A 25,327-nucleotide genomic window follows, 5' to 3' on the forward strand; every position below is an offset into this window, starting at 1 on the left:
ATCTGACCAAGGCAGATTTTCGGCATGTTGCTTTCAAGATACGAGGCTATGCAGTAGCGCTGGAACAGGGTGCCGGGATTAGCCTGATAAGATGAGGACCTTGTCAAAGCTGAAGTACCTGCTCGACCGCCTGGATCAAGATGCCGGATCTAGGCAATGAGAAAAGCACCTATTGGTATAATGGGATTGACCCTCCGCTAACAATGCGCCGACGCACGCTGGCAGCGAAGAGCTGGAGTGTTGCCCGAGAATTCGACCCCGGGTCCCTCGAGCCGGTAACGTGGCACGCACCGTGGTGTGTCTCGGGGTAGTATCGCGAGATCTGCTCAACGCGAAACAGTTTCTTGTAGAACCAGCCTAGTGTTCGGAGAGGGAACCCTTTGTCGAGACTAGTCCGCTGTTGTTGGCTGATGTAGAGTCGACTACATGGATAGTTTTTGGCCTCGGCAACAATGTGCGTCACGCTGATCTGCGCCGGGAGCAGATCAGCACGTGACGCTGACGCCCCCGATTGGGCAGCACCACAATCATTACTGCATATTGGAACGTTCTTATCAAAAGACCCTTGTCTATCTCGGGCTCCAGCAGCCGACGACTATCGTGTTTATGGAACAGCCCAAATAGTGGCACAATCAGACCATATGGTGATACGGCTATCCACCGTAGATATAAAGATGGACATAATGGGCGAGATGCCTCTCACCACCCCACAAAGATCGACTGTACGCACTGGAAGTCATCCATTCAATATATCGTTCAACAACATCATAGCACATTATGGCAGAGGTTGCAAATCAGCAATCAATGGACGAGAAGGATGTCAACACCATCAATGCAGGTAATGCTGAGAAGGATGGCCTTCATGAAGTTGCCAGCATGGAACCAGAGATCGATCCGCACAAGGAGAAGATCCTGCTGGCGAAGTTGGACCTCTTCTTCACGCCTGTCATCATGCTGGTGTATCTGTCTTGCTTCCTTGACCGATCAAACATCGTACGTCATCATCGGCAGCAGGCACATCTATCTGCATGCTAATCTCGGCACAGGGAAACGTGAAAGTTGCTGGAATGCCAGAGGATATTGGTGCGACAGACCAACAATTTTCCACTGCTGTCTCCATCTTTTACGGTGAGTAAAAGTCAAGAAAGAAACCCACGTATCTTCAAGGCTGACCTTGCCGTAGCAACTTATGTGACATTCGAAACGCCATTTGCGATCCTCCTCAAAAAGTTGACCCCACGTCTCCTATTGACAAGCCTCTGCGTCGTTTGGTCCTTGACAACTATATTCTCAGGCTTCATTCACAACGTTGGTGGTTTATATACCAGTCGCTTAATTCTCGGTGCTTGTGAAGCCGGCCTCTTTCCCAGTCTTACCTTGTATCTTACAATGGTGTACCGAAGAGAGGAGCAAGCTAAGAGAGTCGCATATCTCTTCAGTTGCACCGCACTAGCTGGAGCTTTTGGTGGTTTAGCTGCATATGGTCTTTTGCAAATGGACGGGGTTGCCAATTATGCGGGATGGCGGTAAGTTCAAGCTCGATTGAAATCCTGTTCATGCTAACCCTTCATAGCTGGGTATACATTATCGAAGGCGTCTTCAGCATGGTAATCGCAGTCGTTGTCTGGTTTGGCTTGCCAAGCAATCCGGCTGAGGCCTGGTTCTTGAATGCTGAACAGAAAGAGATGATGAGAATCCGTAATCAACAGCGGGCTCAATACATGGGTAGTGAAGAGCTTGACTGGCAGGAGGTTCGCATCGCCTTCAAAGATCCCAAATTGTATCTCAGCGGAGCCATTCAGTTCTGCCAGGATATCCTGTTGTACGGATTCTCCACATTCCTACCCGCCATTCTGAAGGGAGCCGGGTATGATACTTTGCAGAGTAACTACCTGACAGTCCCGGTATATTTGTTCGGTGCTGCTGCTTTCATTGCCGCCGCGATCATCTCAGACAGGCTCAGCCTGCGGTCTCCCGTGAGTGGACAACGCTACAGCTGCTAACATATACTGATCAGTTGCCGCTAGTTTATTCTTTTCGCGAATGTTTTCGGGATTGTCGGGTACATCATCCTCCTTACCGTGTCAACAGATGGCGTTCGATATTTCGCAACCTTCCTCTGTGCCGTCGCTGTTTACAATGGTCCAGGGTTAAACGTAACCTGGATCAATGTCAATGTGGCGCCGCATTATAGAAGAGCCACTACGATTGGATTCCAACAAACCATTGCCAATACAGCAGGAATTGTAAGTAATATCATCTCACAATAGGGAGTCGAATATCTATCGCAAGAGACATCAAGCTGTTTTCAATGTATGGTACTGCCTTTCTGTACTCGTGCTGACGCATGCTGAAACAGGTGGCTGGTCAAATATACAGGAAGTCTCCATACAAGCTAGGCCACAGTTTCTCCCTGGGAGCACTGTGCGTGTCACAACTTTTGATCGTGGTCAAAATGTTGTACATTAAATGGTGGAACACTAGGAAGGAGAAGATTTCGAGGGGCGAAATCGAGGATACTCGCAGATACAAGACAGGAGACAGAGAGCTTGACTTCAAATATCATTTGTAGGAGGGCATGTAGATGAAAAAGATGGTCAGAAGCAGAGCGACCTTTGGGTGGAAGAGGTAGGATGCCAAAATGCGAAATGAACCATTGATATTTCGCCGTATTTTAGAACGGCGGACCAGATGGAGTCAGACTGCAACTTTCATGGTCGGTCCAAGATTTTGTTCAGCAACCACAGATTGACATGTTTTTCTCGACATAGGCTTTCGTATGGCCATGGTATGACTTCTATCTGTCTACTGAGACATCCTGACGTTGTTGCCGGCAGCATGCCAAAATGCACCAAAACTAACAGGAAGAAGCCATCTCCATCCAGTGTCCCGGCTGAACCGGCCTTGAGCCCGATGTGTTTTCTCCCCGCGTTCAATCGACATAGCTTGGGCTTTTCAGGCTAAATTCGCCAGTCCAATAGACTTAGCTTTCTATGGCTATATCGACAGTGTCGTGGATATTGTGACGATGAATAAGTAGTCCTCATACTTGTGCTTGTACCCAACCCGCTGTGCACCAGACACCAGGCTGAAATCGATCTCACTCAACCAAGCATAATGTCGTCCGGTATTCTAAAGGTTAAAGAGACACAGGTGGTCGATAGTAATGGCACACCGGTCATACTACGGGGCGCCGCAATAGGAGGATGGCTCAAGTACATTCTGACCATCCCTTATGCTCTTCAACGCACTGACTCACCATTGCAGTATGGAGAACTTCATCACAGGCTACCCGGGCCACGAGTCCAGCATCCGTGCTGCTATGCTTAAGGTCATGGGCCAGAAGAACTACGACTATTTCTTTGATCGATGGCTATACTACTTCTTCACCGAGGCCGACGCGAAGTTCTTCAAGTCACTGGGTCTGAACTGCATCCGAATTCCTTTCAACTATCGACATTTCGAAGACGACATGAACCCCCGGGTGCTCAAGGAAAGCGGGTTCAAGCACCTAGACCGCGTGATAAACCTCTGCGCCAAAGAGGGAATCTACACCATCCTCGACATGCACACTGTCCCCGGCGGCCAAAGTCCCGGCTGGCACGCCGACAACACGACCGCCTACGCCGCCTTCTGGGACTACAAAGACCACCAAGACCGGACGGTGTGGCTCTGGGAGAAATTCGCTCAGCGGTATAAAGGCAATCCCTGGATCGCCGGATACAACCCCATCAACGAACCATGCGACCCTCAACACGTCCGACTGCCCGCGTTCTACAACCGTCTAGAGAAAGCAATTCGCGCAGTCGACCCAGACCACATCCTCTGGCTAGATGGCAATACCTTCGCCGCCGAATGGAAAGGTTTCGACACCGTGCTTCCCAACACCGTCTACTCCCTGCACGACTATAGCATGATGGGTTTCCCGACGGGTCGCCCGTACAAGGGCACAGCCGAGCAGAAAGAGAAACTTGAAGCGCAATTCCTCCGGAAATCCGAATTCCAACGGGCGAACAAAACCGCCATCTGGAACGGCGAGTTCGGCCCCGTGTATGCGAATCCAAAGTGGGACGAGAACGCCGAAGCCATTAACCAGGACCGGTACGAGTTGCTGGGCGAGCAGTTGCGCATCTACGACCGCTTTCAGATCCCTTGGTCGATCTGGCTGTTCAAGGACGTCGGCCTACAGGGCATGGTGTACACCTCGCCCGACTCGGCGTGGAATAAGCTCGTCGAGCCCATCCTCGAGAAGAAGAAACGTCTCCAACTCGACGCCTGGGGCAAGTACCCTTCCAAGGAGGTCGAGGATGTCATGAACCCTCTGATCAAGTGGGTCGACGAGGTCTCTCCGACGGCCAAGAACGTGTACCCTTCGACGTGGAACACGGCGCGACACATCGAACGCGCGGTTCTGCAGACCTTCCTCGCCGAAACCTTCTGTGAGGAATTCGCAGAGTTGTTCCGGGGCAAAAATGAAGCCGAGCTGGAGGAGTTGGCCAAGAGTTTCAGCTTTGAAAATTGTGTCCAACGACAGGGATTGAACAAGATCATGTCCGATTATGCTTCGATAGCCTCAAAGTCGTAGTAGAGTGAGGTACTGTGTGTATCATATTGGCGCAATACGGAGGACATACTCTGTAATCATCATCGGACCATCCATCTCGTGGAGTGACCCATGGTCAAAACAATACAAGACGATCACTGTGCCCCATTCCGAACACCGTCCCGAATATACGGATCTGGATCATCAATAGGAGGTACACGGCAGGCATGCCAAAGAACCACAGTCAACCCTTACTCGTACTAGCCCTTTCGACTTTGTTTCTTTTCAATACTCGGTATGGTACCATGCATATCCGGCTAAATTCAGTTTCTCGATATACAAAGTACGTACAGAATACAGTAAGATCGATCTCACCACCAATTATACCCAACTACCAAGGCCCCAAAAGCATTCCACCGCCTTGGCTGCCACGGGGTTGACGCGGGGAATGGCCGCTCGCTTCATCTGCAAGACCAGCCAAACCCGCCGTATTGGCATTGGCATTGGCAATTGCTATGTCGGAGTCGGGTGTTTGTCCGTTTCCTCTCCTTTCTCTCTACCACTATACTTGTCTTGTTTCGCAAAGGCAAAATGCCATTTGTGGAATTAGGCTATGAAAATTCACCTAACAGCCTCTGACCTGCCTAAAATGAAGCATTTTGTCCTAACAAGACCATTCGATCACTGTCTAGGGGCCTCGGCAGATGTGTCGATCAATGCTCACGTTCATCATGACTACTCCGTACGGAGTAACGCATCCAGATAGTTAAAGGCGATACCCTGTCGCCATTATGCGAAGTGTGAACTTCCTCATCGCAACCTTACATGGTATACTTCTCATTCACGACCTCCATCGACAATGTCTAGAGCGATAGCAGGCCACGATGTCTCGGCCAATGAGGTCGCAAAGGTCTCCGGGATCGAACATTTACTTGCGCAGGATAAGACGCCATGGTACCAGAAGAAGAACCTACGACGGCTTTATCTGTGCCTTGTACCCGCCGCCCTTGGTGTCGAGATGACTTCGGGTTACGATGGAAGTGTTCTCAATGGTCTTCAGGCCGTGCAACCTTGGGAAGACTGTGAGTCTATATATCTTACCTCCTTTATGAACATCGGTCGCGGACAGTGCTGATACAATCCCTCAAAAAAGACTTCAATAGTCCCAATGGTGCCCTTCTGGGTGTCATGACGGCAGCGTTTTCCATCGGTGCAGCGGTCGCTGTTCCCTTCGTGCCATATGTGAACGATCGCTTCGGTCGAAAAGCTTGTGTGACAACCGGTTCTGCAATCATCACTGTCGGGGTTATATTGCAAACTGCCGCCGTGGACTGTATGTATCTTGCTTTGACATTGAAGCTCCTTGATGCCATCTAACTGACATCATCCCAAGTTGCCATGTTTCTTGTTGCGAGGATCATACTCGGCATGGGTATTGTATTTGCCATCAGTGGAGCTTCACAACTCATCGCCGAGTTGGCATACCCGAAAGAACGATCGGTGATTACTGGCCTCTTCAACGAAAGCTGGTACGCTGGCGCAATCATTGCTGCAGGTGTCACTCTCGGCACATATTCGTGGGAAAGCAACTGGAGTTGGAGGCTGCCTTCTCTGCTGCAGATTCTGCCATCCACCTTGCAGCTCATCTTCATTTGGTAAGCAGGCGTAAAAAGACCCGGCGAAACTCAACGAACAGCTGTATTGACACACCGCCACCAGGTTCATACCCGAGTCACCTCGTTTCTTGATAAGCAGAGACCGACACGAGGAGGCTTTGGAGATCTTGATCAAGTACCACGCCGAAGGAGACCGTACGAGTTCATTCGTAGCCGCTGAATTCCAACAGATCCGTGAAACCATCCGCATGGAACTGGAGAGCACCAAGACGCCATGGAAGGAGCTCGTCACCGGCAGCGTCAACCGCCGACGTGTCTTTATCGCAGCGTGTGTGGGCTTGTTCTCGCAGTGGTCCGGCAACGGATTGGTCTCGTACTATCTCTCCAAAGTGCTGGCGTCGGTCGGCATCACATCCAGACGGACCCAAAATGAGATCAACCTGGGTCTTTCGTGTTGGAACCTCGTCACGGGAGTGACCGGTGCCTTTCTCGCCCACAGACTCCCTCGCCGACGCCAGTACTTGACCTCTTACATCGGCATGACGGTACTGTTCGCGTGCTGGACCGGCGCTTCGGCGGTGTACGCGGAAGACCACACCAACCAGTCCGCCGCCAAAGCGGTCGTCGCTCTCATCTTCATCTACTACGGCTTTTACAACCTCATGATGCCACTCACCTACATCTTCATCACCGAAGTGTTTCCATTCATCCACCGCAGCAAAGGTGTCGCCATCACCCAATTCTTCTCTCGGGGAGGTAGTGCCTTCAACCAGTTCGTCAACCCGATCGGCTTGCAGAATATCCAATGGCACTATTACATCGTCTATGTGGTCTGGCTGGCCATCGAAACGACGACCATCTTGTTCGTATATCCCGAGACGAAAGGATTGAGTTTGGAAGAGGTGGCTGTGGTCATGGAAGGTGACAAGGCCAAAGTGGAAGTGATTGGACTTGGGACATTGGGAGAGAAAGGAGGTGCGGGTGTTGTCGATCAAGTTGAGAAGGCTTGAGAAAGGACAAAGATACGTGGTCAGTTCACATCCGTAAGGCAAGGCTCTTATCAATCAGGGTAGTGAATGCTTCCATTTCCACCTGTACACTGAGACCACCCTCGACGCATTTTGCTATGCCTCTTGTATCGTGAGTATTGTTTTCCAAAAAGTCTATGGATCAGACTCGACACAGATATTCGGTCTCTCTCTCTTACCCATAATAATGTTCATCTTATCAGATGGCCATCCTCGTTTGAAAACCCGCGCATCTGTCATCTCGACACCGGCATCGAATACCCGAATCTTCACTTGGCAGTTCCCTTGGCGAGGACGCTGAACCCTTATCAATAGTATAATACCATCGAAGAGTATCTAAAATTGATCGGTATCGGGAGTTGAAGAAATACCGTTTTGACATATTTTCCCCAAACCGTCCCCCAATTTCCCCAGTCTACGATTCATACCAACCTTTCGGATACCTTCTTTTACTGTACCTTTACACTGCCTTGGGTACGTATCGACCTTGTAATCATTATTGCCCACGCCACCGTGGTTTGGACAAGAACATCCCCCAGTATGGAATGTCGTAGAGTCTGGTACCAGAAACCTGCTTGTTTGCTTTAAAGCACATTACTATTACTCCGTACCTAAGCAGGCATCAATCAAACTCTTCAAGGACTTTTTGGATAAAGCCCCAGTTTTGTGTGTTCGATTCGTTTGTTCCCATCCCACCCTTCCTGATTCTCCCCCAGATTCTCTTTCCTCCACAATCTATTTTCCATCATCTTTGATCAATAATACCTCCAGTTTGTTGATAGGGCGATACAACTACATCAAGCTGTGTCAAACTCCGTACTCCCATCCTCGGTTTCTCTTCTTGTCCTCCATTGAGGCTCCCCGAACGCTTTTTGCTCGCTAGCCTTTTTTCAGCCCCGCAACATCCTCCGTGTCATTGCAAGTAAAATATCAACTACTCCGTTATGGTCCAAATGTTTTCCTTGGCCACGGATCAAGCTACGAAAAGCAACCCGCGCCAAGTGCTGTCCAAGAACGAGTACCCAAAGTACCGATCCCAGTTGGTGTTGGGTGGTCCATGTTCTATACTCACTATACCCGATACGCAGAAGATGTTCGATACAATACAAAAAACCCACCGATGGACTTGTCACTCGGTTACAAACATCTCTCTGCCGAACTACGAGATTGCAGTACAGGACAGTAGTAGTCTTACCAACTCGCCCCAAGTTTGTGACCCCCTCCTCCTCCTCCGCCACCACCACATGTGGGTGCCCCACGATTTTCTCAAAGAACCGCTTACTCTTTACACGATCCTCTTCCCTTTGCTCTTGTACGAGTTGGCAAGGGAGCCACCAAAATCGCTACCTAATATACGAGTACTATGAGCCGAGTGCCGAAAAGCGTTCAAAATCGTGGACCCTCCGGTAGATGTAGTCCCTAAGGTACACAGATAATACAGTAACGCGCTCCTGCTATTTCTGCATCGAGTTGTCTTTTGATATATCCCATCCCCCTTCGTCGTTGAATCTTCCCTTTCTCGCCTTGTCACTGTACTCACCTCCTAAAATCTATCCCATCATCTTGTCCTTACTTCGTATATACACCTCTGAGAATACTCGAGACTGAAAAAATAGGACGAGAACGATATTACTACTCAACACCCCGGACATCCACACATAGATACTCCGACACCCGACGCACAACCGAGTCAAGTCACCCCCACGAACCATCAAGCACAACAATGGGAAGTTACAGTGAAGAACCAGAGTTCAAGACTCTGACCATCAAACCACTTCATCCCACATTCGGCGCCGAGGTCGAAGGTGTCAATTTCCAAAACCTCAGCGATGAACAATTCCAAGAGATATTACTCGCCATGGCAAAGGTAAGGGAGAGAAGTCGTCTCGCGATGTACCTACCCCTGGCCATCAAGATACAAGTTCAAACCCCCTCCCCTGAAAAACAGAATCTCTCCCACCTCTACAAAAAGTCAAAGGGCAAACGCTCCAAGATTCCAGGCTCAACTGACTCCTGAACGCTTTCTCGATAGTACGGCGTGTGTGTGTTCCGCAACACCGGCCTCGACGATGCGAGCCACATTGAATTCTCCAAACGCATCGGCGACCTGGACACGATGAGACGGTACATGACCGACGGGCGTAAACCGCGTTATGGATTCTACGAACTCTTTGACGCCGGCAACATTGACGACCAAGGTGGCGTTTTGGACCCGGACGCTCCACGGGCACATTATGGCAAGGTAAGACATTGTCAATACACCTTCGTACCCATCTCGCCCAACCTCTCTTACCTCGGAAACATGTCACCCGACACTCGGCATTTCTTGACTCGAACTGACATTGATGTGCGTCACTGTGACCAGGGAAACGCCCTCTTCCACGTCGACTCGTCGTTCAACCCTCGCCGGGCGAGCTTCTCGCTCCTCAGGGCCGTCGAGATCCCTCCCCCCGGCAACGGCGGCAACACCGACTTCGCCGACTCTCGCACGGCCTGGGACACGCTGGACCCCGCCCTCCAGAGGGAACTCCTCGAAAAGGACCACGTGGTGCACCACTCGATCGCGCAGTCCCGCAAACTGGGGTCGCCCGAGTTCTTCAAGGACCTCGACCCGACCAACGCGGGCCGCATGTCCCGCCACCGGCTCATCCAGGTCCACGAGCCCAGCGGCCGGCGCAACATCTACATCGCCGCCCACTCCCACCACGTCGAGGGGATCCCCAAACCGGAGTCCGACGCCCTGATCAAGAAACTCCTCGACCACGTCACGCAAAAGCACAACACCGTCAGCGTCGAGTGGAAGCAACCCTCGGACATGATCATCTGGGACAACCGGGCCACCCTGCACAAGGCCAACGGGGGCGCCTTCGAGGGCAGGTACCGCCGGGACCTGAGGAGGACCACCGTCCACGACGACAGCAGCACCGCCTGGGGCCTGAACCCCGTCGAGGAGGACACCGACAAGTGGGTCGTCAACCACGCCGCCACAAAGTCGGCCGCCATGACCCGGGTGCAAGGATGAAGATCTTCGACCTAGGACACATATCTGCATGTCAAATGTTGTGTGTGTGTGTGTGTGTGTGGTGGTTGGCGAATTTGCTTTTTCTTTCTTCTCATTGTTCATGTATTGAATGTTTGAAGCCATTATGAAACTATCAAGTTTCCGAATCCTTGACCTTTCTTTGTGTTCGTGACTTCTGAATACAAGTAAGCCATCGGCAACGAACCAGTAATGAATTTACACTGCAATAGCTATGTTGGATCCCTCATGTCGCTTCTGATCATCGACCACCTAGGGTTGCATCAGAAGGACCATAGCCCTCTTCAGGGTCGGGGCCAAATGTACCGCGTGCCCCATACGACATGGGATTGCTGCTCTGACTCAATCCTGGCCCCATATATTCATTCGAAAGCATAAGTCTGTCAGGATCATTACAAAACGCTTCAAATGTAGACGCGTCAGAAAACCCAAAGTCCTTGAAATTCTGCGTCCTGTCCATGGACCATTCATTCGCGTCAAGTTGCGCCATCTCATGAAACAATGCGTCAATCTCGTCCCCGTCGAAGCTAGGAGAAGTCATGGCTCCCATAGTGGGGGCTTGTTGAGAAGCAGAGGCTCGGCCAACATTTGTCGAGGGAAGTGGCTCAGTCATGTCGACGTTTATCAATCCGTAGTCTAATATTTCGGACCCAAGTCGTGGGGCTGGGTTTGTTGTGTGAGGAAGAGAAGGAATTTCGTGAAGTCCCAGCACGGTAGTTGGCCCCAGATCGGCATTGGCTGCGGGAGCATCACTCATATCAATCTGCAATGCTGGTACATCGTTGGGCCAGAAATCAGCCCTGTGAAATGGAGAGTCAACAGAGGCACCGGGCTGTGATCTCAATGACTGGATTGATGCGGTAGTCGGCCGCGAGAGTAGATTAGATCCCACCTCAAGCTCTTTGTCGTTCGGAAAAAATCCCGGCCAGACGGTCGAGAGTCGGGTCAAGACTTGCCGGTGATCTTCAGACAGCGAGATCGACCCAAACGGACTAGATAAGTCGGAAGGGAGATATGGCAATTTGGAGATGGATACCAATATGGACGGGAGCCCACATTTGACAGAATTCCAAGCCTGATCAAAGACTTTCAGGGCCTGTGAGAACAGAAGCAGGCGTTCAGGCCGTGTGCGCGGATCCGAAAACCTGGCTGTCAGTGCCAGGTAGCATATTTGCAGAAGCATCTGGTGAGGTGCCCGCGGTTCAATCTCGAATACGGGGAATGGGAATGTCTCTGCGAGGTCGTGCAATCCGCGGCTGCTGTTGATTGCCATAGATTGATGGCCTTCGAGATTCATGAGACCTGGTGTAACCATAAAAAGTCGAGTCAACTGGTTGAAGCAGCTTCTGGCAAACGCAGGTTCTGGAGACGGAACATTCTCAGGTCCCACCGCATTCCATGGTTCCCATTCCTCTATTCCATCCTCATCAAGAAACTTCACGCCTGTTAGGTATTCTGTCCGCAAATGCGGTGTTCGCATGAGTTGCATGGAAAGGATGCTATCCAGAACAAAACAGCCTTGTAAAGTGCCCGTCCATTGGTTTTGCTGGCCGGCCCTTGCGGTATCGTTGACGACATTCCCACGCGTGCCGGTAAGATCGAGGTAGGCTCTCACTGCGAAACCTAACAATATCCATGCGGAAGTCCATTTGCCCCGGCCGACATCCAGCAGTACAATGACTAGGAGAGCCTGTACATGCTCAATAGTAAATGGGCCCTCTTCGGAGGGGATAAAAGTCCGTGCCGCAGACCGCATCTCTTCAACGGACGGGCTATCGTCGTTGTTTGAGGATAGCTGTGCTCTTTGTTGTTTCGAATAGGCGCAAATAGCCCATAAACATGCAAGTTCGGAGTTCTCCAAAGGTCTGCGATTGTATACCCTCGTATGCTCGTAAAACCTTCTGAGAGTAAGAGACCTATGCAAGATGGGAAACCAGCAATGCGTATAGCTAAAGTAGTGGTGCAACAAGGTGGAAGCAGACTTTGGTAGTTGTAATGGAGCATTTGCCAGGTTGGGTGATACAATTTGGTTGATCCTGTCAACGTTCGGGTTATCAGAGGACCTTGGGGCTCGAGAGACAGTGTCTCGAGAAAGCTCTGAAATATTCTTGACACAGAAAGCTGGCGTTAATACTCGGCTGTCCTGCTCATAGGTCTCTGTGCCTGACCCGTCGTCTTCCTCGTTTCGTTTCCTCTTCAAAACTGGCGCACGCTGCTCAACTTGGGACAGCAGCCTCTCCAGATTCGAAAGTATGCCGGACTCTTTCCAAACAGTATGAAGATTGTCACCATACTTTGGATGGTTCCATATTCGAAGAAGTTCATCCTCGTTCTCAAGCATTACTTGTCGTACGCTGTCATCCAAGCCTGAGATCTTCTGTAGCATCAATGCCCATAGTTTCTCAATGCCGCGCACATAGCCTTCAGGCAGTCCTCTCTTTTTATTTCCAGCAACGTAGAGACACAGCTGTCCGGCGTTCGCACAGCTTGAGCATCGAGGTCGGAGTCCATCGCATCGATCTTTCTATGCGCGAGTCAGCTTCGATATAGTACTCCAGGCACCTTGTTTCGGCTACTAACTCTTGTGCGACACCGCGTACAGGCTCGAGAAACTCTTGTACGTCCGCCGGCAGCTTCGTCATGATCGTCAGAGCGAGTCGTTCTGCTTCGTGGTTCAACGTTGTTCGCGTCCATCACAGCATGGCCGCTGTACGCCAGCCATGGTCAGGGACTCTAGCAAACAGAAAGAGGTTCAAGGATGGCTGTAGAGGCCGGTCAAGTGTTTTCTAATGGAGTTTGACATACGGAGTAGATCGCGCGTAGATGATTATTCAAATGGAAAGCATCGGAAGAAGCACTGGCGGGGGGAGTTGCGCTTATCTTAGGGCGGTGATTACCAACGCAGTGGCTTACGAGACGATACTCGTCCCCACAAGCCTCCCCAACCTTCTAATGACAACGCCTATAGGTGGCCGGCTTCGGGTAAATCTCATGCCTAAGTTGATTTATTGGTTATAAAACCAATTCTTCCCTTATTATTTGCCCGGCCCGAGTACCTCTTTATCATCACGTCCAATGCAATAGTTTGCTTGCTTTGAGCATGATAGGCAATACTTCTACTCCATGCGCGTGCGAATGGCACTGACCAGCAAATCCAACCCATTGCTATGGAAGATCAAAGCAGCATCAATGAGCATGCAGGCCATGCAGAACGGCTGTGTGAGAACCCGGGGCCCTCAGGGACGGCCACGCCAACTTTGATGAATGCCATGTCTCCCAAAGAACCATCCTCGACGTTACAAGTTGAGCATGGCCGACAATCGACACCAAGCCGTCCTTTGATGACAGCGACATCTGAGCAAGTACTGGAAGGCCGAGTCTTCCATCCTGATGCATCCATCATCCTTATTGGAATTCGAGCCTCTGGCAAAAGGTCATTGGGGTTTATCGCGGCAACTGCTCTCGGTAGAAGGTTTATAACTGAAGATCACTACTTCCAGAGCTTCAACGGTCTTTCTCGTCAAGAATACCTCCGAGTCCATGGAAGCGAGCAATTTCACAGACAGGATATTGCAACCTCAAAGCAAATGCTAGAGGAGAACAAATATGGATGTGTCATCGACTGTGGCTTGGGAAGTCTGACCAGCAGCCTCCAGGACTATCTGAGACAACTCAGCCAGACAAATCCTGTTATATTCATTCTCAGAGACATGGACCGAATACAAGGGTTGCTTAAACTCGATGAACGCTCAGCAAAACTGCTCGAGAATGGGAATTCTACACACAGGAAATGCTCAAACTACGAATATTTCAACCTAGAAGACGAGTCCATGGCCAGATCTACCGAATCCGACGACGCAGATCGTGCTTCGCCTAACTATTCGTTCAGGCTTCGCCATGCACAGGCAGATTTTTCTTCGTTCGTACGTTTGATTACGGGAACGAGAGCACAGCAGTCGAGCAATGATTCGCCCTTCTCTCTAGCTGTCCCAGTCGAACAACGCACATATACATACGCAATCGAGGTCAAACTCTCAAATTACATGGATGGGCAGATCGACTTTGCAGCCCTGGAATCTGCCGGTGATGTCACAGAAATCTATGTTGATGTCTGGAATTCTACTGCGACAAGGGCCCTCAGCAAGCTAGTTGGGATGGCTAGAAGAACACTTGATCTACCTATTCTACTCTCTGTCACTGCCACACTTGCGGACGCAAGCAGCAATACCTACCTGAATATCATCAAACATGGATTTCGTCTGGGAGTGGAATATTTGTCAGTCAATTTGGAACTTGATGATCATACACTTGCGCACATCAAAGCAATGAAAGGCTACACTAAGCTTGTCGCTACTTATGCCCCTAGATCTTCTACAAAGCAGGGGTGGAAAGACCCTATCTGGAGGACAATGCTCAACCGTGCAGTCGCTGAAGGCTTCAACATGATCCGATTTCTCAATGTCCCACAGTCTCGATTGGATAACGATTCCATAATCTGGTTCTCTGAAGAAATGAAAGACCTTCAATCCAAACTCGTCATCTCGGCATTCAATGTCGGTGCATTAGGACGCACATCACAAATATTGAATCCGATACTGACCTCTGTGACACATGCTTCCCTGCCACGACCACTAATGCTTCAGTTTCAGCCTTTGCTATCCTCGAAGGAAATCATCGGTGCTCTTTTTGATATTCATGTCTTTGACAGCCTCAAGTTTTACGTCTTGGGAGCGAACGTATCAGGGTCACTGTCACCATCAATGCATAATGCAGCATACGAGTTTCACGGTCTTCGTCACACTTGCATAACAATGAATATCACATCATGGCAAGATGCGGAAGAGTTAGCCAAGGACGACAGCTTGTGCGGTTTGAGCATAGTCCAGCCATACAAAGTCAGAATTTTCCCCCATTTATCATCATGCAGCGGTCACGCAAGAGCTATTGGTGCCGTCAATACTATAGTGCCACTACGGGCCGATACCTCAGGAAAAGTCCCTTCTGTCCAGATTCAGGCACAGGAGAGGAATCGTGCCGGACCAATCAAAGATTGGTACGGAGAAAACACCGACTTCAGAGGCATCATGACCTGTATTAATCGAAGCCTGTCGCCTCGCAATTCTATCCAACCAAAATCCACAGCTCTTGTGGTCGGTGCAGGAGGAATGGCTCGAGCTGCTGTCTATGCTATGCTACAACTGGGATGCAAGAACATATTTATTTACAACAGAACCCTTCCGAATACGAAAGCTGTGGCTGATCATTTTAACGGCTGGGCCAGGTCTCAAGCGAAGGTGAATGGAGCTGAGTTTACGCCATCAGATCCTGTCAAGGTGCTTAAGTCGACAAGCGAGGACTGGCCTGGGGGTTTCTCTCCTCCCACAATCGTGGTGTCATGCGTAACGCACGAGCTGCTCGACGGGAAACCCGGCGCAGATTTTGAGTTGCCAGAGTCGTGGATGCAGTCGCCTAGCGGAGGTGTTATCCTTGAAATGGCTTACATGACCAAAGAAACGCCCCTAGTCAAACAGATGAGGTCCTTCCGCGAGTCCACTGGCCGGCCGTGGGTCATTGTCGGCGGCATCGAGGCATTAATTGAACAAGCAACGGTCCAATTCGAAACTTTGACTGGCAGAAAGGCTCCAAAACGTTGTATGGCCAAGGCAGCATGGGATGCAATCCAGAAGAACACTTCATACCTTGTCGATGGCGAAGAGTATTTCAGTGACCGTGGTGCAGGCTAAAGCGAAAAGCCTAGGCCGATTCTTCTATGTCCTGGCGCGATGCTTGTCCAGTAACACAAGCTCTTGGAAGTTCACCGGAGATCTTCTACGTCAGTGTGGTATCTTCATCCTGTCCTGGACCATCCGTCTTGCGACGCTTCTCAGTGTGCCGTCGATTTCGAGGCCTGTCCACATAACGGCTTGCGCAAAGCCCTGTCCGAGCATTGCTTCAATTCCTCCGATCAATTGCCAGCCTGACTCCAATGCAAGTCGGGAGATGCCAGTGTCCGGTGACGGGTGATAACACATTTCTAGCAAAGCACCCTTCTCGCCGCCATTGAGGAAAATCTTCAAAATCTCTCGAATCGTCTTTTCATTCTCCGTAACAGGTGGGAAGTCGGGAACCGCGCTCACAACGGCTCCTGGGGCGCGCACACTCCTCGCTTGTGCGGTTGTTGATATGTGGATCAGATCATTTGCTGTTCCGTTTCTGCGGCACTCTTCAAGCACAGATTCGACCTCGCTCGTGTCTCGATTGATGATATAGATCGGTGAGCAGCCCAAGAATCTTTGCAGTGCATAAATGGCTGCCCTGCATGTACCACCGCCACCCACAACAAGGCCAGGTTTTCCACGATACTGAGGATTTTTCACATTTGTGGTGAAGGCGTCACGAATACCCACGCAGTCAGTATTGGTACCGCAGTATATTCGAGAACCATCGGCTGCTGTTTTGAAGAAAATGGTATTAATGGCGCCGATAGCTTTGCCTTCCTCGGTCAACTCATCGAGGTATGGGATGACAGCGACTTTAAATGGCATAGTGACACCACTGCCCATGCATTTTGCATCTTTCTTGAGATACTTAATAAACCCATCAAGGTCAGTTGTCTCGTATAGGCACTGAGCCCAATTCTTTCCCCATGTCGAATATATAGTCCGGTGCAACTCAGGTGAACGGGAATGTGCAATCGGATTTCCCACCAGATATGCAACCCGATCATACGACGAGGTGTCTGGCAGTGGAAGCAACTTGGCCATAATGACACTCTTTGATTTGACTGTGTCTTCCTTCAATCCTAAAGTCCTTTCGGGTTTTGAAAAGGACGCTTCTGAACAAAATACGACTCCCAGGATGAGAGTGCAGCTTCAATATGCACAGTCAAATAGTAGCGAACAAGTGTACGACGGTGCTGTTCCGATATCACCACGGTCCAGCCAACAGCTTTACTTGGTGAACAGTGAAATCAGAATGGAAGCGCTCATAGCCGACGGGAGATCATCCGATGCAGGATTGTCAAGGTCTCGCTCAAACTCAGCCCCTCGAGGTCGTCAGCACTGGAGAAACTCCGGTGTGTGGATAAGTTTTCTTCCGCCATCAATAGCCGACTCAGGACGAGAATTGCTTGCAAGTTGATTGGCCGAGTCTCCAGATCTTCAAGCACCTTGCCGTTGAACTGCTAATCCCTGTCGACCTCTGCGAATCTGGTGTTGTGGAGGAGGGTGAGCTGGGGAAAAAACTTCTCAAGTGAGCTGCTGCTCCGTCTCCTCGCAATTAGCTCCGCGATTCAAAGACTTTGAATGATGAAGTTTATACTTCGTTCCTGACCACATATATTAAGGTGTTCCCCCGGCCAGTCCTGACACCCCGGGGCTATTGTCTTCCTCAGATCCCAATTGCTATAACGCATTTTTCGCCACAAGCCGTAGGTGGTATTCAGCGAGTCACAATGGGTCTCCTTACCTTGGTCGAGGACCGCCCGACGCCGAAAAGTGTCTACAACTGGCGAGTGTACTTCTCTGCTGCCGTTGCTGGTTCTGCCGCCATGATGATCGGCTACGACAGCGCCTTCATCGGAGGCACTATCGCCTTGTCGTCTTTCAGAGAGGAATTCAGTTTCGATAAGATGTCTGATTCTCATGTCAACCTGGTCAGTGCCAACGTTGTGTCCTGCTACCAGGCGGGTGCATTCTTCGGAGCGTTCTTCGCCTATCCAGCTGGTCATTTCCTAGGTCGCAAGATTGGTCTCCTCATTTCCGCTACTGTCTTTATTCTCGGTGCCGGGCTCATGTTGGGTGCCAACAGTCAACGCGGCCTTGGACTGATCTACGCTGGTCGAGTTCTCGCTGGTCTTGGAATAGGTGCTGCATCTAACCTGTCTCCCATTTACTGCTCTGAGATTGCTCCTCCCGCGATTCGAGGGCGTCTGGTGGGATTGTATGAATTAAGGTGAGTCTCAATATCCTGCTTTTTCTCTCACCAAGGCGACTGACACTCTATGGCTTAGCTGGCAAATTGGCGGTCTTGTCGGATTCTGGATCAACTACGGCGTCAGCGAGAATCTCCCTCCCTCCCACAAGCAATGGCTTATCCCATTCGGCATTCAACTCGTACCTGCTGGACTACTACTCGCAGGAGCGCTGGTCATCAAAGAATCTCCACGTTGGCTCTTCACCCGTAGCCGGCGTGAAGAAGGGATCAAGACATTGTGCTGGCTCCGTCAACTTCCCGCCGACCATGTCTACATGCAAGAGGAAATCATGGCGGTGGACAATGCGATTGAACACCAGCGCAGCACGGTCGGTCTCGGCTTTTGGCACCCATTCCGAGCCGTCTTCACCAACCGCCGGACCACGTACCGCTTCCTCCTGGGTGGGTCGCTCTTCATGTGGCAGAATGCCTGTGGAATTAACGCCATCAACTATTACTCTCCCACGGTGTTCAAATCCATCGGCGTCCGTGGCACCAACACGTCTCTTTTGACGACCGGAATCTTTGGCGTCATCAAGACCGTTCTCACCTTGGTCTGGCTCTTTTTCTTGATCGACAAATTGGGCCGCCGGACCTTGCTGATCTGGGGAGCTTTCCTAGGAGGTTTGTGCATGTGGTATATCGGTGGGTATATCGCCGTGGCGGATCCTTCTTCCAAGGTCGATCAGAACAGTGGCATGTCAGGAGGAGGCATCTCGGCGATGTTCTTCTTTTATCTCTGGACGGCCATCTATTCACCATCTTGGAACGGCACACCTTGGGTTCTCAACTCGGAGATGTTCGATCAGGGTGTACGTACACTTGCACAAGCCTTTGCCGCTGCGAACAATTGGTTCTGGGTAAGTTTTGCTCTCTCTCCCGCTTTTGTCAAGATTCGACCATTTCCGGCAAAAGATGTGGAATCGCAGAGATCAAATACTAATGAATGGGTCGTTACAGAATTTCATCGTCGCTCGATTCACCCCGCAAATGTTCGCCAGCATGTCATACGGCGTTTACTTTTTCTTTGCATCCCTCATGCTCATCGCCTCGGTCTATGTCTTTTTCCTCGTACCCGAGACCAAAGGTGTCCCTCTTGAGGCCATGGACCGCCTCTTCAGTCGAGAGTGGCCTGCCAGAAAGGCACACAAGGCAGTCTTGGAGGAATTGCGCATTCAGGATCAAGATTTCCGGAGACTGAGTATACACGAGGAAAAATCAGCGGTTGAGCAGCGCGAGGACTCTGGTGTTGAAAAGGTGTAGGCTTCAGCGAGTCGACAGAGTTCATTTGGTGTACATTGTGCAGTGTTCACAGTTTTGACAGTCATGGGCGACGGATCCTCGAAAAGGGGTTTACTTGGTCAAACAAGCATGTCATGTCATGCATGTTTTGAGTACTTGGAAAACAAGATAGCGTTTCAAGAAGAACAATTCCGCCCCTGGAATACTTGTCTCTTTTCAAGATTAACAAAGAATACCTTTCCTATAGTACGTACCCATCGCCCTGCAGGACAACAGAAACTTTCTTAGTGATATACTGGAAGGTTTATCCTCGTGTATAATTTCTCTCGTATACAATCTTCGTCGGAACATCAGCAAGGTAGACCCGTCCTGTTAGACACATATACATCTTGGAAGTATCCATATCAAATCGAAAAACCTCGGCTGCTTTTTCGACTTTTCTCACGATATCCCACACGCGGCCTTTGCTTGTAGCCTTTGCTTGTAGCTTTTACTCAGCTCTTTGCACTACCGTCCTGGGCGCCTTCTTTCTCTCTCTCCTTCTCTTCCACGTCCCACTTTTGAGCCCAAAACTCCAAGGCTGCAATATACCCGTAGGCACCCAGCCCCATAATCACCCCCTGAGCCTTGTCACTGAAATAACTGTGGGCCCGAAATGGTTCCCTGGCGTGGACGTTCGAAATGTGTACCTCGACGAACGGTAAAGAAGTGGCCAGCAAAGCGTCCCTTATGGCGACGCTGGTGTGGGTGAACGCCGCAGGGTTGATGATGACTCCAGTGAAGGCCGTCTTTTGCCGTGGCGAGAAGTGTGAATGTAAAAAATCGACAATGGCACCTTCGTGGTTCGACTGAAAAGGGACGATTGTGATTCCCATGGATTGAGCTCTGGACTTTACATTTTCCACAATGTCAGATAGGGTGGTCGAGCCATAAATCCCTGGTTCCCGGGTACCCAACAGGTTGAGGTTCGGACCATTGATGAGTAGGACTTTTCGTGGTGACGGCGACGAAGGAGTATTGTCTTTTTGAATCGAAGTCATTTTGATGATCTTGTAATCCGTGTACGGAGTAGTATCAGATCTGTAATCCTTGGGTAGGTATCCGTAAGGCGAGTGTCGTAGTGGCGATGACGGATCCAAACCATATACCTACCTAGGTCGGTACTTTCTCACAGCAGTATGTGTTATTCTTCATCACCCGTACTTACCTACTTATTGCCGAGACGAGTGATCGGTTCGGATCTTGTTGATACAGGTATACGGTCCAAACGAAATCGTCCGCGTCCAATGGGGGAGTCAAAAACAAAGGTGTGGGAGAGTGAGCAGCAGCCGGCAGAAGACTCGTCCGATGAATGAGGCAGGGTTCCCCCCTTAGTGTAGGAAGATGCCCGCGCGTGTCTCAATAAACCAAGAACCGAATTTTCTCGGTACATCATTGACCGGGGGGCCGGCGATAAGCGCCATAATTGCATCATCGAGAAAGCCCATAGGATACCACCTTGTAGGTACCTCACTGTGCCTAAGTTAGGCGTACGAGTTATGGGTACCGCAGGCCATCTCTAGCCTGCAGCACCTCCCGTAAAGCTTCCAAGACACATTCAACCCATAACGGCAGCAATACACAATTTCGCATGTGACTTTAAAATATAGACGCCACGGTACCAAAGATGACCGGATCAAATCAATACGACATATCAGACGTCGAATTGAGTGAAATCTATTCATTCGCCATTCAATTGGCCAAAAATGCTGGAACCATCTTACTCGATAGTCTTCAACAACGACGACAAGATGAATTTGATGACAACGACAACGACAAGAACGAAACCCAGGATAGTACCAATAGTACAAACGTTCCCGAGGAATTGATCATGGAAGAAAAGTTAAACTCTGTCGACATTGTAACAAAAACCGACAACGGTATGTACACGTCTTTTTTTTTAGTGTTTTGCAAGACGTGAGAACAGAAAGAAACTGACTGTCTTTGCTGGTAGAAGTTGAAGAATTTATCCATTCGAGTATACGCCAAAAGTACCCTTTGCACGCCTTTGTAGGCGAAGAAACGTATTCCAGAGGTTCTTCGAAAGAGTACCTCGTCACCGACGAACAACCGACATGGATCGTCGACCCATTGGACGGGACGGTCAATTTCACGCACGGGTTCCCCATGTTTTGCGTCAGCATAGCTTTGGTGCTGAACCAAAAACCCGTCGTGGGTGTCATTTACGCGCCTTTGCTGAACCAAACGTTTTCGGCTTGTAAAGGGAAAGGGGCTTGGTTGAACGAGACGACCAGGTTGCCGTTGCTCGGGTCGAGGGGGGTGGGACCCATCCCGAAAAACGCTCCTTCAAAATGTATATTCTCTTGCGAGTGGGGCAAAGACAGAAGGGACACACCGGACGGTAACCTACACCGGAAAGTCGACAGTTTCATCAACATGGCGGCGGAGGTTGGCGGTCGGGGCGGAAAGGGTGGGATGGTGCACGGCGTGAGGAGTCTGGGGAGTGCCACGATGGACCTGGCCTACACGGCCATGGGCGCCTTTGACGTCTGGTGGGAAGGTGGTTGTTGGGAGTGGGACGTCGCCGCGGGTATCTGTCTGTTGGAAGAGGCCGGTGGGCTGGTCACGACGGCCAACCCTCCACCAGACGACATCGACACGGCAACCATCGAAGATGCCAGATTGGGGGGACGTTTGTATCTCGCCATTCGACCTGCCGCGGACACCGTCGGAGGAGAGACGGGACGGCAAGGGCAGGAAAGATTGGTGAGAGAGGTTTGGCGGAGAGTACGGCGTTTAGACTATTCGAGACCAGGAGCATGAATGGAAGAAAAAGAATTCGATTGAAAAGTAAATGTGTATATACGTAGATCATAAACCTTTGTCGAGACAAATCCAGGTCCGAACCATGCAGGAGGCGCTATGCACTAAGAGTATCATCATTGTCCCTCTCTTCAATTCTAGGATGGACCACAACGCCCAGATATGTTCTCATCTCTTTGACTCTCGAGGGGACGACGATAGCGATGTGGCACTGGGAGGAGTAGAGCTCGAACTTTTCGGCATACCGGTCAGCTTTGCACCTTGTGATAACGGCGAGACCCTGCACTTACAGACTAGCATTGCGTGAGACATTTGTCGAGCCATTCCAATGCATATGCTCTTCCAATTTAGACCAAGAAATCGCCGCACGTCTGGCATGCTCTTCCGGGACTCCCTTGCCAGGCTGATTTGCAGATTCCGAGAAGAACTCGAATGATATGGGTCCTCTGTAACCCGCCTCACAGATCGCCTCGAGGATCTCTAGGACTGGCAGATAACCAGGTTCTTCGAACGGAAAGAGTCTGGCATTTCTCGACCACGACAGACGGGCCTTTTGCTCAGGATGGTACCACTTGTGGCCAGGTACCAATGGTTGATCAAGTCGTTCGCCGTCGCAGACCTCGACATAAAAGACCTTCTCGACGGCGCTTGAGAGTTCCGAACGAAGCTTTGCAATTGTCTCCCGCGTGTCCTCGTATGAATTGGATGTCATGCCTGTGACGGAGGCCGGATCTGCAAAGACACGGCCGGCAATATTAAAAGTATCTAGACAAGTGCCAAAGTTTGGCCTGTCAACCTCCCTCACAATCGACCACGCAGCATCCCAAGTATCGACATGCGTACCCCAACAAAGAGCCTCGTATGCAAACCGCACCGGAGGCTTACTTCGTAGGCCAACATCAGCTACTTCTCTCAGATCCGCGACAATCCTTTCCCGAGACCCAGAACATTGGAGTTCAGGGAGGAAATTCGAAGGTATCTGAATGAGGTCTGTTTCGAGGATATGAGCAAGTCTGATCCAGAAGTGTAGCTTTTCGATCGCCGCCGTATGCGCAGTCGTGTCGATCAAGCCATCGTAATGCATAAAAGGTTGAAGGCAAAGTATTTCCACTTGATATTGAACGCATAGTTCTTGAATGTACCGGGCAGCGGCGAGCTGCTTTTCTTGTTGTTCGGTCGACCGTGTAAAGGATGTGCCAGCGGGCAAAGGTGGGTGGGAGCGTGGGAGATTGTTGGCAACACCTTCGAGATCCTCAAAGAACAGTTCTACAGTTCCGAAGCCATACTGATGGCATAGACTGATCTTAAGATCAAGGCTGTGGTGCCAGGCTCTCCCCAAGGATTGTGAAGCAATGGCAGGAACAAATTCGGATTTCATGGTGAGCGTTGACAAGGACAAAAAGTAGTATTGTGAGAGAATGAAGGCCAATCCACCGAACAGCAAACTTGCGAACCAGGATGATCTTGTAGGGGGAGGATATCAAATGTGAAACTGTATGTGAGGGAGACCTAGGGTTTTTTGCACGGCCTATCGCTTGACCCAACTTACCTCGACTCTATCCTACAGGCATTTTCATAGTCCTGCAGTGGATAGCATCCAGGGTAAATTACTCTACCCTCTATTTCTCACCTCTAATGTCTTCATCGAACGACGAATGTGTCAAATGCCGACAGTCGTAAGAGGTAGATTGCCTACACGTACCTAGAAGGTCAACAAGACAACGGATGTCCACGGTGGAAAAGCAGTAAGCCGGTCCATGCTGATCGGGGAAACACGGCCGGCGGAAAAATCCTTTGCCGCCAATTTGAATCTGAAGCTCTTTGAATAGCTGGGAGCGATTCTCTCTATCAGTGACACTGAGCCTCCAGGTACTTACTGAATTCGGGGATTACACATTGTGACATCTGGAGTAGACGTTCAAGCGAATAAGGTAGATTGATGTTGGCAATTGTCACATTCCAATTTCTTTCATACACGACAGCGATTGACATAGGCGCTGCTTTTCTGGAATGAAGTTATCCTCGGAGATGGGGTCGTATCGATATGGAGAATTGTGAAGCTCAGGATATGACTGTGAGAGATGCAAGACGATGCTGTTGAAGAGACGTCGACTTGCGGACTAAAAGGTACAGATGAAACAATGTGAAGGTACTAAGATTGAAGACCACTTATCTTTCTGCTCAAATACAACCTCATTCTATCAATGATTACATCCTTTTGGTTTTTCATGTCAGATTGGCCCTTCCTCCATCGTCATTCGCTTTCGCCTTCTCATTCATTGCAAAGTGAGTCGGTGTGAAAGAACACCTGAAGCATGATTCTGTCCCTATTATCCGTACACACCACTGAATAATTGCGGTTCCAAAAGCAATACTGAGTTGCCTCAAATACATTCTCGAATACGCAGGTCCTTCGATGTCGAGCATTCGTCTTTTCAGGCATCGTCGCTTCTTCCCAAGGACGACTCCTTGCGAATACCGGCATACTTGATGCTGCAGGTCAAACATGAGCGTTAACATGTTCTCGGAGAGCGTGAACCTCGCAGTCAGTCATCGAGCAGTGGACTTCAGGGCCATACAAACCACGTCCGGATGTCCTTTTGATTATCCTCTGGCGAATAAGATGGGCAGCCGGCATTATATTTGTCTTGACTCCATGCTTGTACTTGTCATCAACGGTGCCCAAAGCTTGAAGATCCGAAAAGCGTATTCGCAAGAGAGGGCCTAATGCGACGATGCCTCAAGGCTGAGCTTTGGTACCCACTGCACGCCTAAACGCGTCCAATCGAGCTTGATCAAGGCGACACGACCACCCATGCCGATCCCCACGACCTGGTGAGGAATCACGCAGGGATTGTGGTCCCTCAGCACCCAAGTCAGTTTGTGATAGGCGCCTGGCCCCCTACAGGCTTCGCGCTTGTCGACAACTCTTGTCCGCGATACGGATAGTCTGCCGCAGCTCGCAGGCTCGCAGTTCGCCGGGCTGGGCTGGGCAAGGAAATTGACATGCCAACCCCCAGTCAAAACGGACATCGTCATCTCCGTACTTCTGGGGGCCTGA

The 25,327-nt window shown here is 50.3% G+C and overlaps 8 protein-coding genes across 8 annotated transcripts; 4 read left to right on the forward strand and 4 right to left on the reverse strand.

Moving 5' to 3' along the window:
• The first annotated feature begins 705 nt into the window (after positions 1 to 705).
• Positions 706 to 2,743, forward strand: PV06_05970 (uncharacterized protein). Its single transcript, XM_016407027.1, has 6 exons — positions 706 to 993; positions 1,047 to 1,128; positions 1,184 to 1,526; positions 1,574 to 1,976; positions 2,028 to 2,246; positions 2,360 to 2,743. Exons 1-6 carry the CDS (start codon positions 778 to 780, stop codon positions 2,570 to 2,572), a joined length of 1,476 nt encoding a protein of 491 aa, XP_016262631.1. The 5' UTR covers positions 706 to 777; the 3' UTR covers positions 2,573 to 2,743.
• Positions 2,744 to 2,933: 190 nt separating this feature from the next.
• PV06_05971 (uncharacterized protein) lies at positions 2,934 to 4,857 on the forward strand. Its single transcript, XM_016407028.1, has 2 exons — positions 2,934 to 3,215; positions 3,268 to 4,857. Exons 1-2 carry the CDS (start codon positions 3,118 to 3,120, stop codon positions 4,583 to 4,585), a joined length of 1,416 nt encoding a protein of 471 aa, XP_016262632.1. The 5' UTR covers positions 2,934 to 3,117; the 3' UTR covers positions 4,586 to 4,857.
• A 5,419-nt stretch (positions 4,858 to 10,276) lies between these two features.
• PV06_05972 (uncharacterized protein) lies at positions 10,277 to 13,034 on the reverse strand. Its single transcript, XM_016407029.1, has 2 exons — positions 12,808 to 13,034; positions 10,277 to 12,751 (listed from the first exon to the last, which is right to left on the reverse strand). Exons 1-2 carry the CDS (start codon positions 12,919 to 12,921, stop codon positions 10,469 to 10,471), a joined length of 2,397 nt encoding a protein of 798 aa, XP_016262633.1. The 5' UTR covers positions 12,922 to 13,034; the 3' UTR covers positions 10,277 to 10,468.
• A 263-nt stretch (positions 13,035 to 13,297) lies between these two features.
• Positions 13,298 to 16,377, forward strand: PV06_05973 (uncharacterized protein). Its single transcript, XM_016407030.1, has one exon. The coding sequence runs from the start codon at positions 13,395 to 13,397 to the stop codon at positions 15,969 to 15,971; it is 2,577 nt and encodes an 858-aa protein (XP_016262634.1). The 5' UTR covers positions 13,298 to 13,394; the 3' UTR covers positions 15,972 to 16,377.
• On the reverse strand, positions 16,062 to 16,991 carry PV06_05974 (shikimate-5-dehydrogenase; the record flags this gene model as incomplete). The annotated part of the gene is made up of 1 exon (XM_016407031.1): positions 16,062 to 16,991. The coding sequence occupies one exon, from the start codon at positions 16,989 to 16,991 to the stop codon at positions 16,062 to 16,064; it is 930 nt and encodes a 309-aa protein (XP_016262635.1).
• A 661-nt stretch (positions 16,992 to 17,652) lies between these two features.
• PV06_05975 (uncharacterized protein) lies at positions 17,653 to 19,558 on the forward strand. Its single transcript, XM_016407032.1, has 3 exons — positions 17,653 to 18,180; positions 18,239 to 19,061; positions 19,162 to 19,558. Exons 1-3 carry the CDS (start codon positions 17,681 to 17,683, stop codon positions 19,462 to 19,464), a joined length of 1,626 nt encoding a protein of 541 aa, XP_016262636.1. The 5' UTR covers positions 17,653 to 17,680; the 3' UTR covers positions 19,465 to 19,558.
• A 295-nt stretch (positions 19,559 to 19,853) lies between these two features.
• Positions 19,854 to 20,738, reverse strand: PV06_05976 (3-dehydroquinate dehydratase, type II). The gene is made up of 2 exons (XM_016407033.1): positions 20,655 to 20,738; positions 19,854 to 20,595 (listed from the first exon to the last, which is right to left on the reverse strand). The coding sequence occupies exon 2, from the start codon at positions 20,481 to 20,483 to the stop codon at positions 19,938 to 19,940; it is 546 nt and encodes a 181-aa protein (XP_016262637.1). The 5' UTR covers positions 20,484 to 20,595; positions 20,655 to 20,738; the 3' UTR covers positions 19,854 to 19,937.
• A 1,696-nt stretch (positions 20,739 to 22,434) lies between these two features.
• Positions 22,435 to 23,644, reverse strand: PV06_05977 (uncharacterized protein; the record flags this gene model as incomplete). Its single annotated transcript, XM_016407034.1, has 2 exons — positions 22,435 to 22,498; positions 22,557 to 23,644. 2 exons carry the CDS (start codon positions 23,642 to 23,644, stop codon positions 22,435 to 22,437), a joined length of 1,152 nt encoding a protein of 383 aa, XP_016262638.1.
• Positions 23,645 to 25,327: the final 1,683 nt, after the last annotated feature.

Source organism: Exophiala oligosperma, assembly GCF_000835515.1.
Source record: "Exophiala oligosperma strain CBS 72588 unplaced genomic scaffold supercont1.5, whole genome shotgun sequence".
In the NCBI taxonomy this organism is placed as follows: domain Eukaryota; kingdom Fungi; phylum Ascomycota; class Eurotiomycetes; order Chaetothyriales; family Herpotrichiellaceae; genus Exophiala; species Exophiala oligosperma.